This window comes from Somniosus microcephalus, chromosome 7, assembly GCF_052327205.1.
Source record: "Somniosus microcephalus isolate GS21.2 chromosome 7, FLI_Smic_1.0, whole genome shotgun sequence".
Classification (NCBI taxonomy): domain Eukaryota; kingdom Metazoa; phylum Chordata; class Chondrichthyes; order Squaliformes; family Somniosidae; genus Somniosus; species Somniosus microcephalus.
The window spans coordinates 239,538,392-239,552,453 of NC_140993.1; the positions used below are offsets into that span (position 1 = coordinate 239,538,392).

The window sequence follows — 14,062 nt, forward strand, 5'->3', positions numbered from 1 at the left end:
CCACCTGTTCAAAAATAAGGGCTGTTCTAAAAATTCCTCAGGCCCCTTGGGCATAAACTGCACACTTTTTAAAAAGTGGGCCCAAGTCTCTACAACCCCCTTATAAAACCTAGGGAGAAGTTTAATCGATTTCAAAAACATTTTATTGAAATTTTCCCCGAAACCAAATGCTTCCTAAACCTTCAATAAAAACTCATGAGACGGACTCACCAAAACAGCCACCCCTCTACTGTTTTTGTTTGCACAACTTGCAAACACCTCTCCCTTCCAAACCTTCTGAACTCTTTCTAGGATATCCTCATCCCAAAAGGTTTCTTGCAGACACAACGGGGGTGATTTTCATTCAGAAGTCGGGTTGGAGGCGGGACTACAACTTTCGGGGTTGTAGTCCCATCTCCATCGAGATGCGGCCAATCCACATGATTTTAACTTGATTGACCTTGTTGAGCCTGCCCAGCGGGCTCAGCAGGCCAATTAAGGGCCACCCGGCAACAGGTGATGTCACAGACTGAAATTTCATCTGTCAAGGTGTTTTGACAGATGAAATATCAGAGTTTCACAGCTGTTTGAAGCTGTCAAACACTGACAGTCTTACTTCTAACCTGAGTCCTTCTACACAGACTCAATTAGAAATCTCACTGGCACAGAAAGCTGCAGGCTATAACTTTTGACAGATCGCAGCCATACTGCTTTCTGTGCCGGTGAGATGATGGACTCCCCGAACCTAAAGGAAGGAAGGCTGTAAAGGTAAGTACAGGTAATTTAAACTTCTTTACACACACCAAACACACTTACCTTTGCACTCATGCACCCATCACTCACCTGTACACCGACATCTCGACCCCTCCAAGTCCTTCAACCCGACGGCCCGACTCCTGTAACTTGGCGTGGTTTGGAGCCGTCAGGAATCCCACATTTCAACATTCAAAATAGGGATTAGGCTAAAAACTGCCTGTTAACTAGCTGTTAACAGGCAGTTAATTGGCACTAATCCCTTCCCGCCTCGGGTAGGCGGGTCCCAGTGTGGGGCGGGTACCCGCCTCCTTTGAAACTTACATGGAGGCGGGTTGGGGGTGGGATGGTGTCGGGACCCCCGAATTCGGGACTTTAACCCCCCGCACGCCTCCAATCCCGACTCCACGGGTCAATGCAAATCGACCCCAACAAGTCCCTGCCTTTAAAACCCTGCAACAACTGCTGCAATTTCTTCTCACCCCTCAGTCCGTTCACATTAATCGAGACCAATGTAATCATGGCTCCAAAGAAGGGAAGTATGCCTGATAATCTCCCCATCATTTAATCTCTGGCCCTTCCCTCCTCTGATGCTCCTTCCCAACTTTTTGGCTAGCTGTTGCTTTTTCCTGCAGCCTCCGACTCTTTTTCACCTCCTGTTTGAACCTTCCCTGCTGTTTCAGCCTCTTCCTTGCATTAAGTTTGGGCCAAGGAGCTGCCCTTTCTCCCTCCTTCTGCCCCTCACTAACCTTTCTCTTTCCACATGATGCCACCACACCCCCCACTTCCATGTCTCTGTCCCCCTCTAATTCCTCACTCTTAAGCTCTTCTGTATCCCTCTGTGCCTGCTCCCCATCAGATACATCATCTCCCATAGAGAGTCTTCCTGCTATCGCGGTTTCTCCAACAGCGTCACTCCCTTCGACCTCATCTCCACCGCTGACCCTTGCTCCCTGATCCTTCTCTCTCTGGGACAATGGTGCACCTATATTGCTCCCTTCTGGCATCTTTGTCTCGCCGCTCCCGTCCTGCTGCCCCTTTAAGGCTCCTGCCTCTTGCACCCTCTCCTTGTCTTGGCTCCTCCTGCTCACCGAGATGTCCGACTCCCCGTCTTTCTTTGGAGTACTTACATTTATCACGCACCCCGCTCCTGCCTCCTCTCCCCCCGCGGACACCAGATTCTTTAAGGAGAGCTGAACCGTATTAAGGCTCGAGTCTGCACTCGACCCTTGCTGCCCGCTGCTGTCTTTGTTCTTTTCCACTGTACTTGGTGTGTTTTCCACCATCTCCATCCTGTTTTCTGCTCCGCAATTTTCTGCCTCTTCCTGTGCTCTTTTCTCCTTCAATTTACCAGCTGTGCCCTCCGACTGCTCCGCTCCTCCGGCCATTCCACTCACACCTCCTGCTCCTTCTCCCATCTCCTCGTCACTCATAGAGCTTCCTTCTGCCTCACACTCACAGTGGGTGGGGCCTTTGTGACACACCACACAGCTCTCCACTTTGCAGCTCCGAGCGATGTATCCAGACTCTCTGCAATTATAACAGTACAAGTCTGGACAGTTTCTTACAAGATGGTCGTGTCCAAGACAATAATAACAAACCTTTACTTGGTTATCATGCAGTACTCGGAAGTACTGCACTCCTTCCATTGTCTAGAATTTCATGCTGTACAGTAATGACTTTACCCCCTTTGGGAACCGCACCTTTATGTAACGGGTTCCATCTGCTACCTGTGTTCCTGGATAGTATCTCCTCTTTATTGCTGAGCAAATTTTAATGTCCCACGACTCCAACTTTTTGATTAGCACATCGTCCTCAATATAAACTGGCAAGTTTAAGAATGAGACCACGACCTCTTCCGAATATAGCAGAGATACCTCCAAGAACTTATCGCCAACGTTCAAACTGAGTAAAAGTCTTTCCACCTCCCCTCGGCCACTGACTGTCACCTCAAACCCAACATTCGGCTTTGGTCGGCAGGCAAAGCAGCTTCCCTCGCCACAGTCCTCATGTACTGCTTGGATCATATCCCAAGCTCGTATCTCCTTATCCTCGCACTGAACCACCACCGTGTTTTCTTTTCCAAACTTCCTGGGGTCCCGGCCCAAATCTTTGGGCCTTTTTTTTTCCCTTCCGACGACAGTTTCTCCCCTAATTAAATTCATCTTGCGAACACTGTCCCCTGAGCGGCCCGGCACTCCGGACCCCTCAGCAGCCATCTGGCTGTTGTTTATGGGCCAAAAAGGCCCTAAAACCTGAAAACAAAAACCACCACCAACTTTTTACAAACTCACTCCAACTCCCTGCTGCAACCAGGCAACCAGTAACACCTGCTCATTCCTAGCCCCTCCCACCTAGAGAGTGCTACCCACTGAGCCACAGCTGACGCAGAAGTTGGAGGTTAGAGGTGACAGAGGATTGCCAAACAAACAAGATTCTCCTTTTATCTTGTCAGGAGTGCAGGAGATGTGTTAGAAGAGCATTCTTGATGTGGGACAATTAATCAAATTCTAATCTACTAATAGATGCATTTTAAAATTAAAATACACCTGTTAATAACAGCCATTCTGCACTGATCAACGCTCTCAACCTAAAATTTGTACTTTTGTTATTCATGGTATTTTTTGCTCACAAGTGTCGTATGTGCTGCTATTCATGATTTCTACACAACTAATTTAGGGAAAGGTTGAAGCTGAATTCCACCTGGCTACTGCCGAAGAGGCTGAGAAGAATCCAGTTGGCTCTGGTCGCAAAGAGCCAGAACCACTGGAAAAACCCAAGTAAGTTTGGTTTCACTGCTGAACTGGGTGAAGGTTATAGAAGCTGGGGGTTTCAAGTGATTTGATCTGCACTTTCAAATTTTCTTGCCACTTTCACTCACCATTGAAACACGAGCATGCATGTTTGTTCTGATAAATATATATTTTCATTATATTGAATTTATCTTAATTTGTTCCTTATGCAATATCATTAGCTAAGGATATTGGAAAAAATCCACCAAATTTGCATAAATTCTTGTTAGCCAAAGGTTACATTTTGGTAAGCGCGTAGGACTGGGTTGAGTTAAATATTGTTGAACTGTACAGGTTTTACTCCAACTTTAACCTAAGTGGTTTCTTAACAATTAGAGGTCACTTCAATTTACTTAATGCTAACATTAACATTGCCTGTAGTTATTAGATCAGCACATTGTAAACTCTCCACCATAGTACTTATTGGGTTTTGATTATAAAGTTATTGCTGCTTGTCAGGGGCGATTTTCTCACTGGAGGCGAGATGGAGGCGGCTTTCGGTTTGGGTGGGTTTGAAACTCACCTCCACAGATAGTTTTCAAAAAATTGCGATTTTCCCATGATTGGCCACTTGATTTCAGAGGTGTGGGATGCCCTTGGTCAATTAGTGTTTTGGGACTGAAACTCACCTCTGCTGCCATCACTTTCCCAGTCTGATTTTATGGCTTCTTGCTGCCTTGGCTCATTCCACAGGATTTCTGCCTATGCTGCACCACCTGCAACATATTCTGAGAAATCACTACGTCAATTCCAAGGCAAGGGCCTCCCGAGGCTCTCGGATGAGGCGCTGCAAATGTTGTTTGAGGGGGTGACAGCTAGCAGGAAGGTGCTCTTCCACTCATCTGGGAGGAAGAGGCCTCCCAAAGAAACCAAGGCTGTGTGGGTACAGCTGGCAAAGGATATAACCTCCAGATCTGTGTGCAGATTGCGAGAATGTTTCTGTGTATTGATGAAATGCCATCCCTGTTGGAAAGCATTAAAATGAGTTGATGCCAAAATGTTGGCGATATAATACGCAGCTCCACATTGCGGGCTCCGCCATACTTGTGTTGTCAGGTTGGTGGCCTGAGTGATAGGAGGCCAGAGAGTGATGTCCATTGTCAATGATGTCTTTGGATGGAGCCAAGGACATGTGTCAACTTGGGCAACCTATGCAAATCTAGCCAGGATAAGTTCATCCCTTGCATCCTGGGCAGCCATGTGCTCACGTGCTGCCACTGCTGCTGGTCGATACACCAGCACTCTGACCTCCTCCTGCTCCTCCTCCTCCTCGTCCTGCTCCTCCTCCTCCAGATCCTCCTCCTCCTCAGCCTCCTCCTCCTCCTCCTCATCTGAGGAGTGCTGGAACTGAGCCACTTGCTCATCAGGAAGCTGCAAGCCATGACGCTGTGCGATGTTGTGCAGTGCACAACAGACCATGACTATTCTGGAGACCCTGTATGCTGTATACTCCAGGGCTCCCCCTGATTGGTCAAGGCAACGGAAGCACATCTTCAACAACCCAATGGTTTGCTCGATGATGGACCTGGTTGAATTGTGGCTGGCATTGTAGCGCTCTTCAGCCTCGTTAGCTGGCCTCCTGATCAGTGTCATTAGCAACTTCTTCAGGGGGTAGCCTTTGTCACCAAGGAGCTATCCGTTAAGTTGGTTTGGCAGATAGAAAAGCGGAGGAACATTAGAGTGCCACAGGATGAAAGAGTCATGGCAACTACCACAGAACTTGGCGCAAACATGCAAGAACTCCTTCTTGTGGTTACACACCAGCTGTACGTTGAGGGAGTGGAAGCCCTTTCGGTTGACAATGATAGCTGGGTTGTGATGGGGTGCCCTAAGGGCCACATGTGTGCAGTCTATGACGCCCTGCACCATTGGCATGCCTATAATATTTGCAAAGCCAACCGAACAGGCGGTATACTTGCTTGATCCCTTGAGAACTGGATGTAATTGTGGGCCTTAGCAAAAAGGGCATTGGTAACCTGCGTGATACAACTGTGGGCGGCCGACTGGGAACTACTGCTGATGATCCCTGGAAGGAGCCTGAGGCAAAGACGTTGAGTGCAGTGGTGACTTTGACAGGCACTGGTAAGGGGTGTCCACCCGTTCCTCTGGGCACCAGATCGTGCTGCAGCAGTCCGCAGATCTCTCGGACAACCTCTCGCGAAAGTCTCAGCCTCCTTTGGCACTGCTGCTCACTCATGTTGAGGTGGCTCATCTTCTGTCTGTAAACCCTCTGTCAGGGGTTTTTCCTGCAGTGAGGTGCCTCAATGCGCTGGCGCCTTCTGCCCCGTGCAGCATCAGGTGGCTGAGCAGGAGGTTGGGGCTCCTGCTGCTGTTGCTGCTGAGCTGCCTGAGCAGGAGGCTGAGGCTCCTGCTGCTGTTGCTCCTGAACTGCCTGGTTCTGCTGCTGCCGTGGATGCTCCTCATCCAAATCTGAGGTCCATGGAGAAAGAAAACGAATGGATCCCATGCTGTTTGCAGATGCTTCCGTTGGGGAAGCGCTCATTGCAAGCGGAGAGAGGGTCTTCCAAGGAGGTCCCACAGTTGATAGATTCAAGCTGCAGCACCTCCGACTTCGGAAGGCCTGCTAAAAGTGCTCAAAGACTTTTTAAAGCAAAGTTCTGGCACCTGCAACTAATCCCTGATGAAATAAACGATCTATTGTTGGACCTGCAGCTGTGAGGAGACCACCCACTAGTCAAGCCGACAGGTTTACCTGGCGTGGTTTAGGAGGGTCGTGGAACGTGCTGAAATGCTTGAAAAATCACGAGGGCCTCTCAAAATAGGCTTAGAGATGCCCTTAATGAGCATTTAATCCTCCTAACAAGCGCTATGGGCAGCTGGAGGCGGGACCGTTTCCCGCCCTCCAAAACTGGCACCAGCAAAATTCCGTGGAGGCGGGTTGGAGGCGGGTTCCAAACCCACCCTCATTGTTTCTGGTTTTCCTGCCTTTCCCACCTCCAAACCCGCCTCCTCGGACATCAGAAAGTCGCCCCCTACGTTTAGGCATTTGCCATCTTGTGCTTGTATGCAGTGGGTTGTGTCCCTCGACAAGCACATTTGTAGTATTTCAGTTTTAAAGGGTCATCAACACTGTACTCACACTGGTCTTAAACTGTTTTAATAAGCTTTTCTTTCCTCCCTATAGCCGTCCTGATATCTCCTTCTCTTGGTTCATCAACCCTTTCAAGTGCCTTTATTATCTGATCTGGAGAAACTACAAGAAGCACATCATTGTTGGACTAATTTTGCTAATCCTATTTTTGTTTATTGCGATACTGCTCTACACATTGCCTGGTGCAATAAGTACGAGGATAGTGAATGGATGAACTAAAGTTTTTTAATTGAAATTGAAGAACTCCTCTCAAATGTACTGATCAACATTACTGTCTTAAATCAACCAAAGCCTATCAACTATATTTCAGGGTTCAGTTTCATGTGTTTCATGGGTCATTCTATTTATACTGAAATCTTTGCAAGTTTCTTGCAGATGTTTGATTTACTGTGATAAAATGGTTCCTATTTGCTTTATTGAACTAAGGAGCCTAAATTAATACACAGATATGATCCTAACTCTGTAACACTGTGTTTATGAAATACAAGTGCAAAGATTTCTGCTTTAACCGACAAATAGGTAATTTTATAGTCTGTTTGCAGACTAGTCCCAGAATGACAACTATGTTGAAAGCAACATTCTTTATGCTTTGCTATTTGTTCACACCTCACGTTATGATGCTCAGTGTTGTAACCTTGAAGACGATCACTCAAATTGCCTCATGTTTTATAAATTGCTGGAAAACGGAATCTGCGAAGCACAGGAGTTGTTCAATTTCAGAATTAGCGAAAACAAAATTATAATACAGGTAGACTATCCTTTATCCGAACTTCCGAAAACCGAAAACCTCTAAAAACCGAAAGTTTTTTCGTTCAGCGTAAGTCGTGCGCACGACGCCGACCCCCGACCCCCCGCCGACCCCCCCGCTGACGCCGACCCCCACCCCCGACCCCCCGCTGGCCCCGACCCCCGCCGACCCCCCTGCCGACGCCGACCCCGACCCCCCGCCGACCCCCACCCCCCGCCGACCCCCACCCCCGACAAATTTCCCAGTCTTATAAAATACCTTCTGAAATCCGAAATTTTCCGAAAACCGAAACACGGCTGGTCCTGAGGTTTTCGGATAAAGGATAGTCTAGCTGTAGTAAAATTCTCATGAGAACAAAATATTTCCGTCTCAGCTGAGATTGATTTGAACTCACCTTTATTTTGGGGTGATAGATGAATCTCTGTGCTGTGGCAAGGCCATCAATCTAGGGGTGCAGAAAAGTACTAAGATTTTCCCTGTCTGTCGATGCCACCTCTCTACCAGACTCAAACACTTTGACAGCAGCTATGGAGAAGACGGTGGCCCAGGCCATTCACCTTTCAGCCAGCAAGAGTATTGGTAACAATTGGCTGAAAAATGAAGAGAAATATAACAAAAAAGATTGGGAGATATTATCAAAGCTTAAAATGTAGAAAAATATTAAAATTGGCTCTAAAAACATTTGCAAAAAAATATATATGTGAAAAGCAATGACCATTAGGAACAATCAGGCTGAGTGAAGAGGTTAAAATGCCTCACATTTATGAGGTGTGCGAATCTAAATGTAAAGCAGCTCCAAACCCTAGTCCACAAGCTTAGGCGACTTTGACAAGTTCTCACCTGAGTGGATCACACAGCACCTTGACCTTGTGGTTGTGGAGGCGTCCTTGATTGCTGTCTTGGCTAGGCAACTGAAGGCAACTGTATAAGCACCCAAGGAGACAATGAAATATAGCTGCCATGTTTTAGGAGGAACTAACTTGCTTTTAATGAGTGGGCTGGAGCACCAAACAATCGCACAACTCAAAAGCATTCAGATTCCTTTCCAGGAAAGAAGCTAGATTTTTATAGCTCTTAACAACAACAACTTGTATTTATATAGCGCCTTTAACGTAGTAAAACGTCCCAAGCTTGGTGGGAGTGCTGAGGGTTTAGGTGAGGGGGGCTGGACTCTACTGAGAGTACTACGACATTATAGAAATGAAACAGGATACGCAGAGCCCATCATGTTCATCTTGCTTGGATATGCAATACCATTAATGCAGCTCCAATGGTATTGTTAATTCATGTTTTATAGATAAAATATGTAAAATTAACCGCTCTTGATGACTTCTCTTGCCGTTGTTTAAACAATAACATTTAAAAAAATATTTTCCATCTCCAGTCTTGGGTTATTGCAAAGTTTAAAAAAAAATTCTGTTAATAGCACTTAAGGCTTTCTTGCTAATTAGTTCTCCTGAATTTTAGATGCTAGTGAGCTCAGGATAGTTTCACATTACTGCCAGAATAAAGCAAATACACACCACTATAATTGGCAAACTTTTGTCAAGCAGTAATTACTGCAATTGCACACTCAGCAATGGTTGCTAAATTGAATTGATCGTGTAACTGGAAATAACATTATGTGGCAAAACCACTAAGAGACTCTCACAGTGACTGGTACAATTGCCTTTAATCATGTTTATTACCTTTTAATGTTGGCTCTGGTTAAACAGAGCTAGATTGACAAAATCGCGATCTGACGCGATGACGTCATCACGTGGGTCATGTGACGTTCCAACGGCGGGAAACGTGATGACGTCATGACGTCAGAGGTAGAGGGCATTTCCAGCTAGTCCTCATGTGGAGTGATAGTGAATAGACCTGTTTAGAGCTTCTCCTGCATTTTCTTGTTTTGTAAAGTTTTAGTACATTAAACTCAGTTTGTTAACTACTAGTGAGTTTATAGATTCTTTGCTAGGAGTGCAGAGACTCCTACAATACGATTTGATAGCAGTCCATTGGCAGATATTGTAAAGTATTGTGATTAGCTTTGTTAACCAGTCAGAGTTAGAGGATTTGGATGAAATGTCAGGTTGCAGCTGAGTTACTGTCAATTTTCAGAGAGCTGGCGCGGTCAGTCGTAAACAATTCACAGCCTCTTCATATCAGAGCAAGGTACAGTATGATCCTTCACCGGAGGCTGTCAAAAATAAACCCAAATAGACACGTCTTATACCTTAGTTTGATAAATGTGATGTAATTTTTAAAATGAATATTAAATCTAGTTTTAAACATAGAAACATAGAAGATAGGAGCAGGAGTAGGCCATTCAGCCCCTTGAGCCTGCTGCGCCATTCAATGAGATCATGGCTGATCATCCAAATTCAGTACCCTGTCCCTGCTTTCTCCCCATATCCCTTGATCCCTTTAGACTTAAGAAATATATCCAACTCCTTCTTGAATATATTTAATGAACTGGCCTCCACTGCCCTCTGTGGCAGAGAATTCCACAGGTTCACCACTCTCTGGGTGAAGAAATTCCTCCTCATTTCAGTCCTAAATGGCTTACCTCTTATCCTTAGGCTATGACCCCTGGTTCTGGACTCCCCGGCCATCAGAAACATCCTTCCTGCATCTAGTCTGTCCAGGCCTGACAGAATTTTTTAGGTTTCGATGAGATCCCCTCTCAATCTTCTAAACTCCAGTGAGTATAAGCCCAATCAACACAATCTCTCCTCATACGTCATTCCTGCCATCCCAGGTATCAGCCTGGTGAATCTTCGCTGCACTCCTTCCATGGCAAGAACGTCTTTCCTCAGATAAGGCGACAAAACTGCACACAATACTCAAGGTCTGGTCTCACCAAGGCCCTGTACAATTGTAGCAAGACATCCTTGTTCCTGTACTCGAACCCTCTTGCTACGAAGGCCAACATACCATTTGCCTTCTTAACCGCCTGCTGCACCTGCATGCTTACCTTCAGCGACTGGTGCACAAGAACACCCGGGTCTCTTTGCACTTCCCCTTCTCCCAATCTATTGCCATTCAAATAATAATCTGCCTTCTTGTTTTTGCCACCAAAGTGGATAACCTCACATTTATCTACATTATAGTGCATTTGCCATGTTTCTGTCCAATCACCCAACCTGTCCAAATCGTACTGGAGTTTCACGACATCCTCCTCACAACATACCCTCCCACCCTGCTTTGTGTCATCTGCAAATTTGGAGATATTACATCCAATTCCCTCGTCCAGATCATTAATGTATATTGTGAACAGCTGGGGTCCTAGGACCGATCCTTGCGGTACCCCACTAGTCACTACCTGCCACTCGTAAAACGACCCGTTTATTCCAACTCTTTGTTTTCTGTCCGCCAACCAGTTCTCTATCCAAGTCAATAACTTGCCCCCAATCCCATGTGCCTTAATTTTGCACACTAATCTCTTATGCGGGACCTTATTGAAAGCCTTCTGAAAGTCCAAATACACCACATCCACTGGTTCTCCCTTATCTATTTTACCAGTTACATCCTCAAAAAATTCCAGTAGATTAGTCAAGCACGATTTACCTTTTGTAAATCCATGTTGACTTTGTCCGATCCTGTCACTGCTTTCCAAGTGCTCTGCTATTACATCTTTTATAATGGACTCTAGCATTTTCCCCACTACCAATGTCAGGCTTACCGGTCTATAATTCCCTGCTTTTTCTCTACCACCTTTTTTGAATAGTGGGGTAACATTAGCTGCCCTCCAATCCATGGGTACTGTTCCAGAGTCTATCGAGTTCTGGAAGATGACCAGCAATGCATCTACTATTTCTAGGGCACTTCCTTAAGTACCCTGGGATGTAGATTATCAGGCCCTGGGGGTTTATCGGCCTTCAGTCCCATCAATTTTCCTAACACCATTTCCCTACAAATACTGATTACTTTCAGTTCCACCCTTTCATCAGACCCTATGTTCCCTGGCATCTCTGGGAGGTTATTTGTGTCCTCCTTTGTGAAGACAGAACCAAAGTATGTATTTAGTTGGTCTGCCATTTTTTTGTTCCCCATTATAAATTCCCCTGATTCTGACTGCAAGGGACCTATGCTTGACTTCACCAATCTTTTTCTCTTCACATATCTATAAAAGCTTTTACAGTCAGTTTTTATGTTCCCTGATAGCTTACTCTCATATTCTATTTTCCATTCCTTAATTAATCCCTTTGTCCTCCTTTGTTGAATCCTAAACTACTCCCAATCCTCAGGATTATTGCTTTTTCTGGCCAATTTATATGTCCTCTCCTTGGATCTTATGCTATCTCTAATTTCCCTTGTTAGCCACGGTTGAGTCACCTTTTTTGTTTTATTTTTATGCCAAACTGGGATGAACAAATTCTGTAGTTCATCCATTCCGTCTTTGAATGTTTGCCATTGCCTATCCACTGTCAACCCTTTGAGTGACATTCCCCAATCAATCCTACCCAACTCGCTCCTCAGACCATCGTAGTTTCCTTTATTTAATTTGAGGACCCTAGTCTCTGAGTCAACTACTTCATTCTCCATCTTAATGAAGAATTCGATCATATTATGATTGCTCCGACCCAAGGGGCCTCTTACAACAAGATTGCTAATTAATCCTTTCTCGTTACATAATACCCAATCTAAGATGGCCTGATCTCTGGTTGGTTCCTCGACATATTCGTTCAGGAAACCATCCTGTAAACACTCTTGGAATTCCTCCTCCACAGTATTGTTACTAATTTGGTTAGCCCAATCTATATGTAGATTAAAGTCACCCATGATGACTGCTGTGCCCTTATTGCATGCTTCTTTAATTTCCCTTTTAACGCCATCCCCAACCTCCACCTTACTGTTTGGAGGTCTATATACCACTCCCACTAATGTTTTCTTCCCCTTAGTATTTCTCAATTCTACCCATACAGATTCCACATCATCAGAGCTAATATCCTTCATTACAATTGTGTTAATCCCTTCTTTAACCAGTAATGCTACCCCACCTCCCTTTCCTTTTTGCCTATCTTTCCTGAACATCGAATACCCCTGGATGTTGAGTTCCCAGTCTTGGCCATCCTTGAGCCACGTTTCCATAATCCCAACCAAATCATATTCGTTTACCTCTATTTGCGCAGCCAATTCATCTACCTTATTACGAATGCTCCTCGCATTAAGACACAAAGCCTTCAGGCTTGTTTTTTTAACGCTCTTAGACCTATTAGAATTATTATTTACTGTGGCCACGTTTGATTTAAACCGTTGATTTCTCTGACTGCCACTTTTGTTTTTCTCCTTCCTATCTTTTGCTTTTATCCTTGTTTCCCTTTCCTCTGTCTCCCTGCTCAGGTTCCCAACCCCCTGCCATTTTAGTTTAAACCCGCCCCCAGAGCACTAGCAAACACTCCCCCGAGGACATCGGTTCCAGCCCTGCCCAGGTGCAAACCGTCTGGTTTGAACTGGTCCCACCTCCCCCAGAACCGGTTCCAATGTCCCAGGAACTTGAATCCCTCCCCCTGGCACCATTCCTCTAGCCACGTATTCATCTGAAATATCCTTCTATTTCTACTCTGACTAGCACGTGGCACTGGTAGCAATCCTGAGATTACTACCTTTTGAGGTCCTATTTTTAAATTTACCTCCTAACTCCCTATATTCCGCTTTTAGGACCTCATCCCACTTTTTACCTATATCGTTGGTGCCTATATGCACCACGACAACTGGCTGTTCACCCTCCCCTTCCAAGATGTTCTGCAGCCGCTCGGAGACATCCTTGACCCTTGCAGCAAGGAGGCAACACACCATCCTGGAGTCTCGTTTGCGGTCACAGAAATGCCTATCTATTCCCCTTACAATAGAATCCCCTATTACTATAGCTCTACCCCTCTTTTTCCTCCTGTTCTGTGCAGCAGAGCCACCCCTCTGCAGTTGGCTGCTGCTGCCTTCCTCTGATAAGCCATCCCCCCCAACAGTACTCAAAGTGGTGTATCTGTTTGAGAGGGGGATGTCCACAGGGGACCCCTGCACTACCTGCCTGCACCTAGTTTTAGTTGACAAATGAGTGTAATGTTTACGCAGAAAACGCTGAAACTATTCAGCAGGTCAGGCAGCACCTGTGGGAGATGGCAGACTACTTTATGTTTTGGGTGCACACCCTTCTTCAAATACATTTTGAAGAATTTGTACCCAAAACATTAACGTGTCTGTCCTCTGCACAGATGCTGCCTGACCTGCTGAGTGTTCCCAACATTTTCTGTTTATGTTTCAGATTTCCTCCAGCTGCAGGTTTTTCATTTCTATTTTGTAATGTTTGCTCTGTGATTTATTAAATGTGCAAAATAGTGTAGCATTTTCATTCTAAAGTTAATCTTTCTAATTGGAATTGTATATACTGTATTTACTCTGCATATTTATCTGAAAGCTTTAAGGTGGTTTAGTATTTTACTGTTTAATGCTTGTTATCAATCATTAAAATTTAAAAATGTTCTTTACCTTGCGTTGTATAACTGAGCTGTTCTTTAGTTTATTGATAATAACAGTGATCATATCTTCAGTGAAGAAACCTATATCTTATAGGTGAGGGTTTTGTTTTATGCTGTTCTGTGAGCTGCCAATGTTAAACCAGCTGCTGAATGTGCATTTCAAAGATCACTCTCATTGATAAGTTCCTCGTGACGTCTACTCCTCCACCACCACCAT

General features: G+C 45.2%; 1 protein-coding gene across 1 annotated transcript in view; it reads left to right on the plus strand.

Annotated features, from left to right (window-relative positions):
• The window catches only part of LOC147115173 (fer-1-like protein 6), a 95,892-nt gene extending 82,038 nt beyond the window's left edge, over window positions 1–13,854 (plus strand). Inside the window, exons 14-15 of the mRNA XM_085993497.1 lie at window positions 3,412–3,512; window positions 6,670–13,854. Of these exons, the coding sequence (XP_085849623.1) occupies window positions 3,412–3,512; window positions 6,670–6,850 (282 nt within the window). The 3' untranslated portion in view covers window positions 6,851–13,854. The remainder of the gene's footprint in view (window positions 1–3,411; window positions 3,513–6,669) is intronic.
• The last annotated feature ends 208 nt before the right edge of the window (window positions 13,855–14,062 follow it).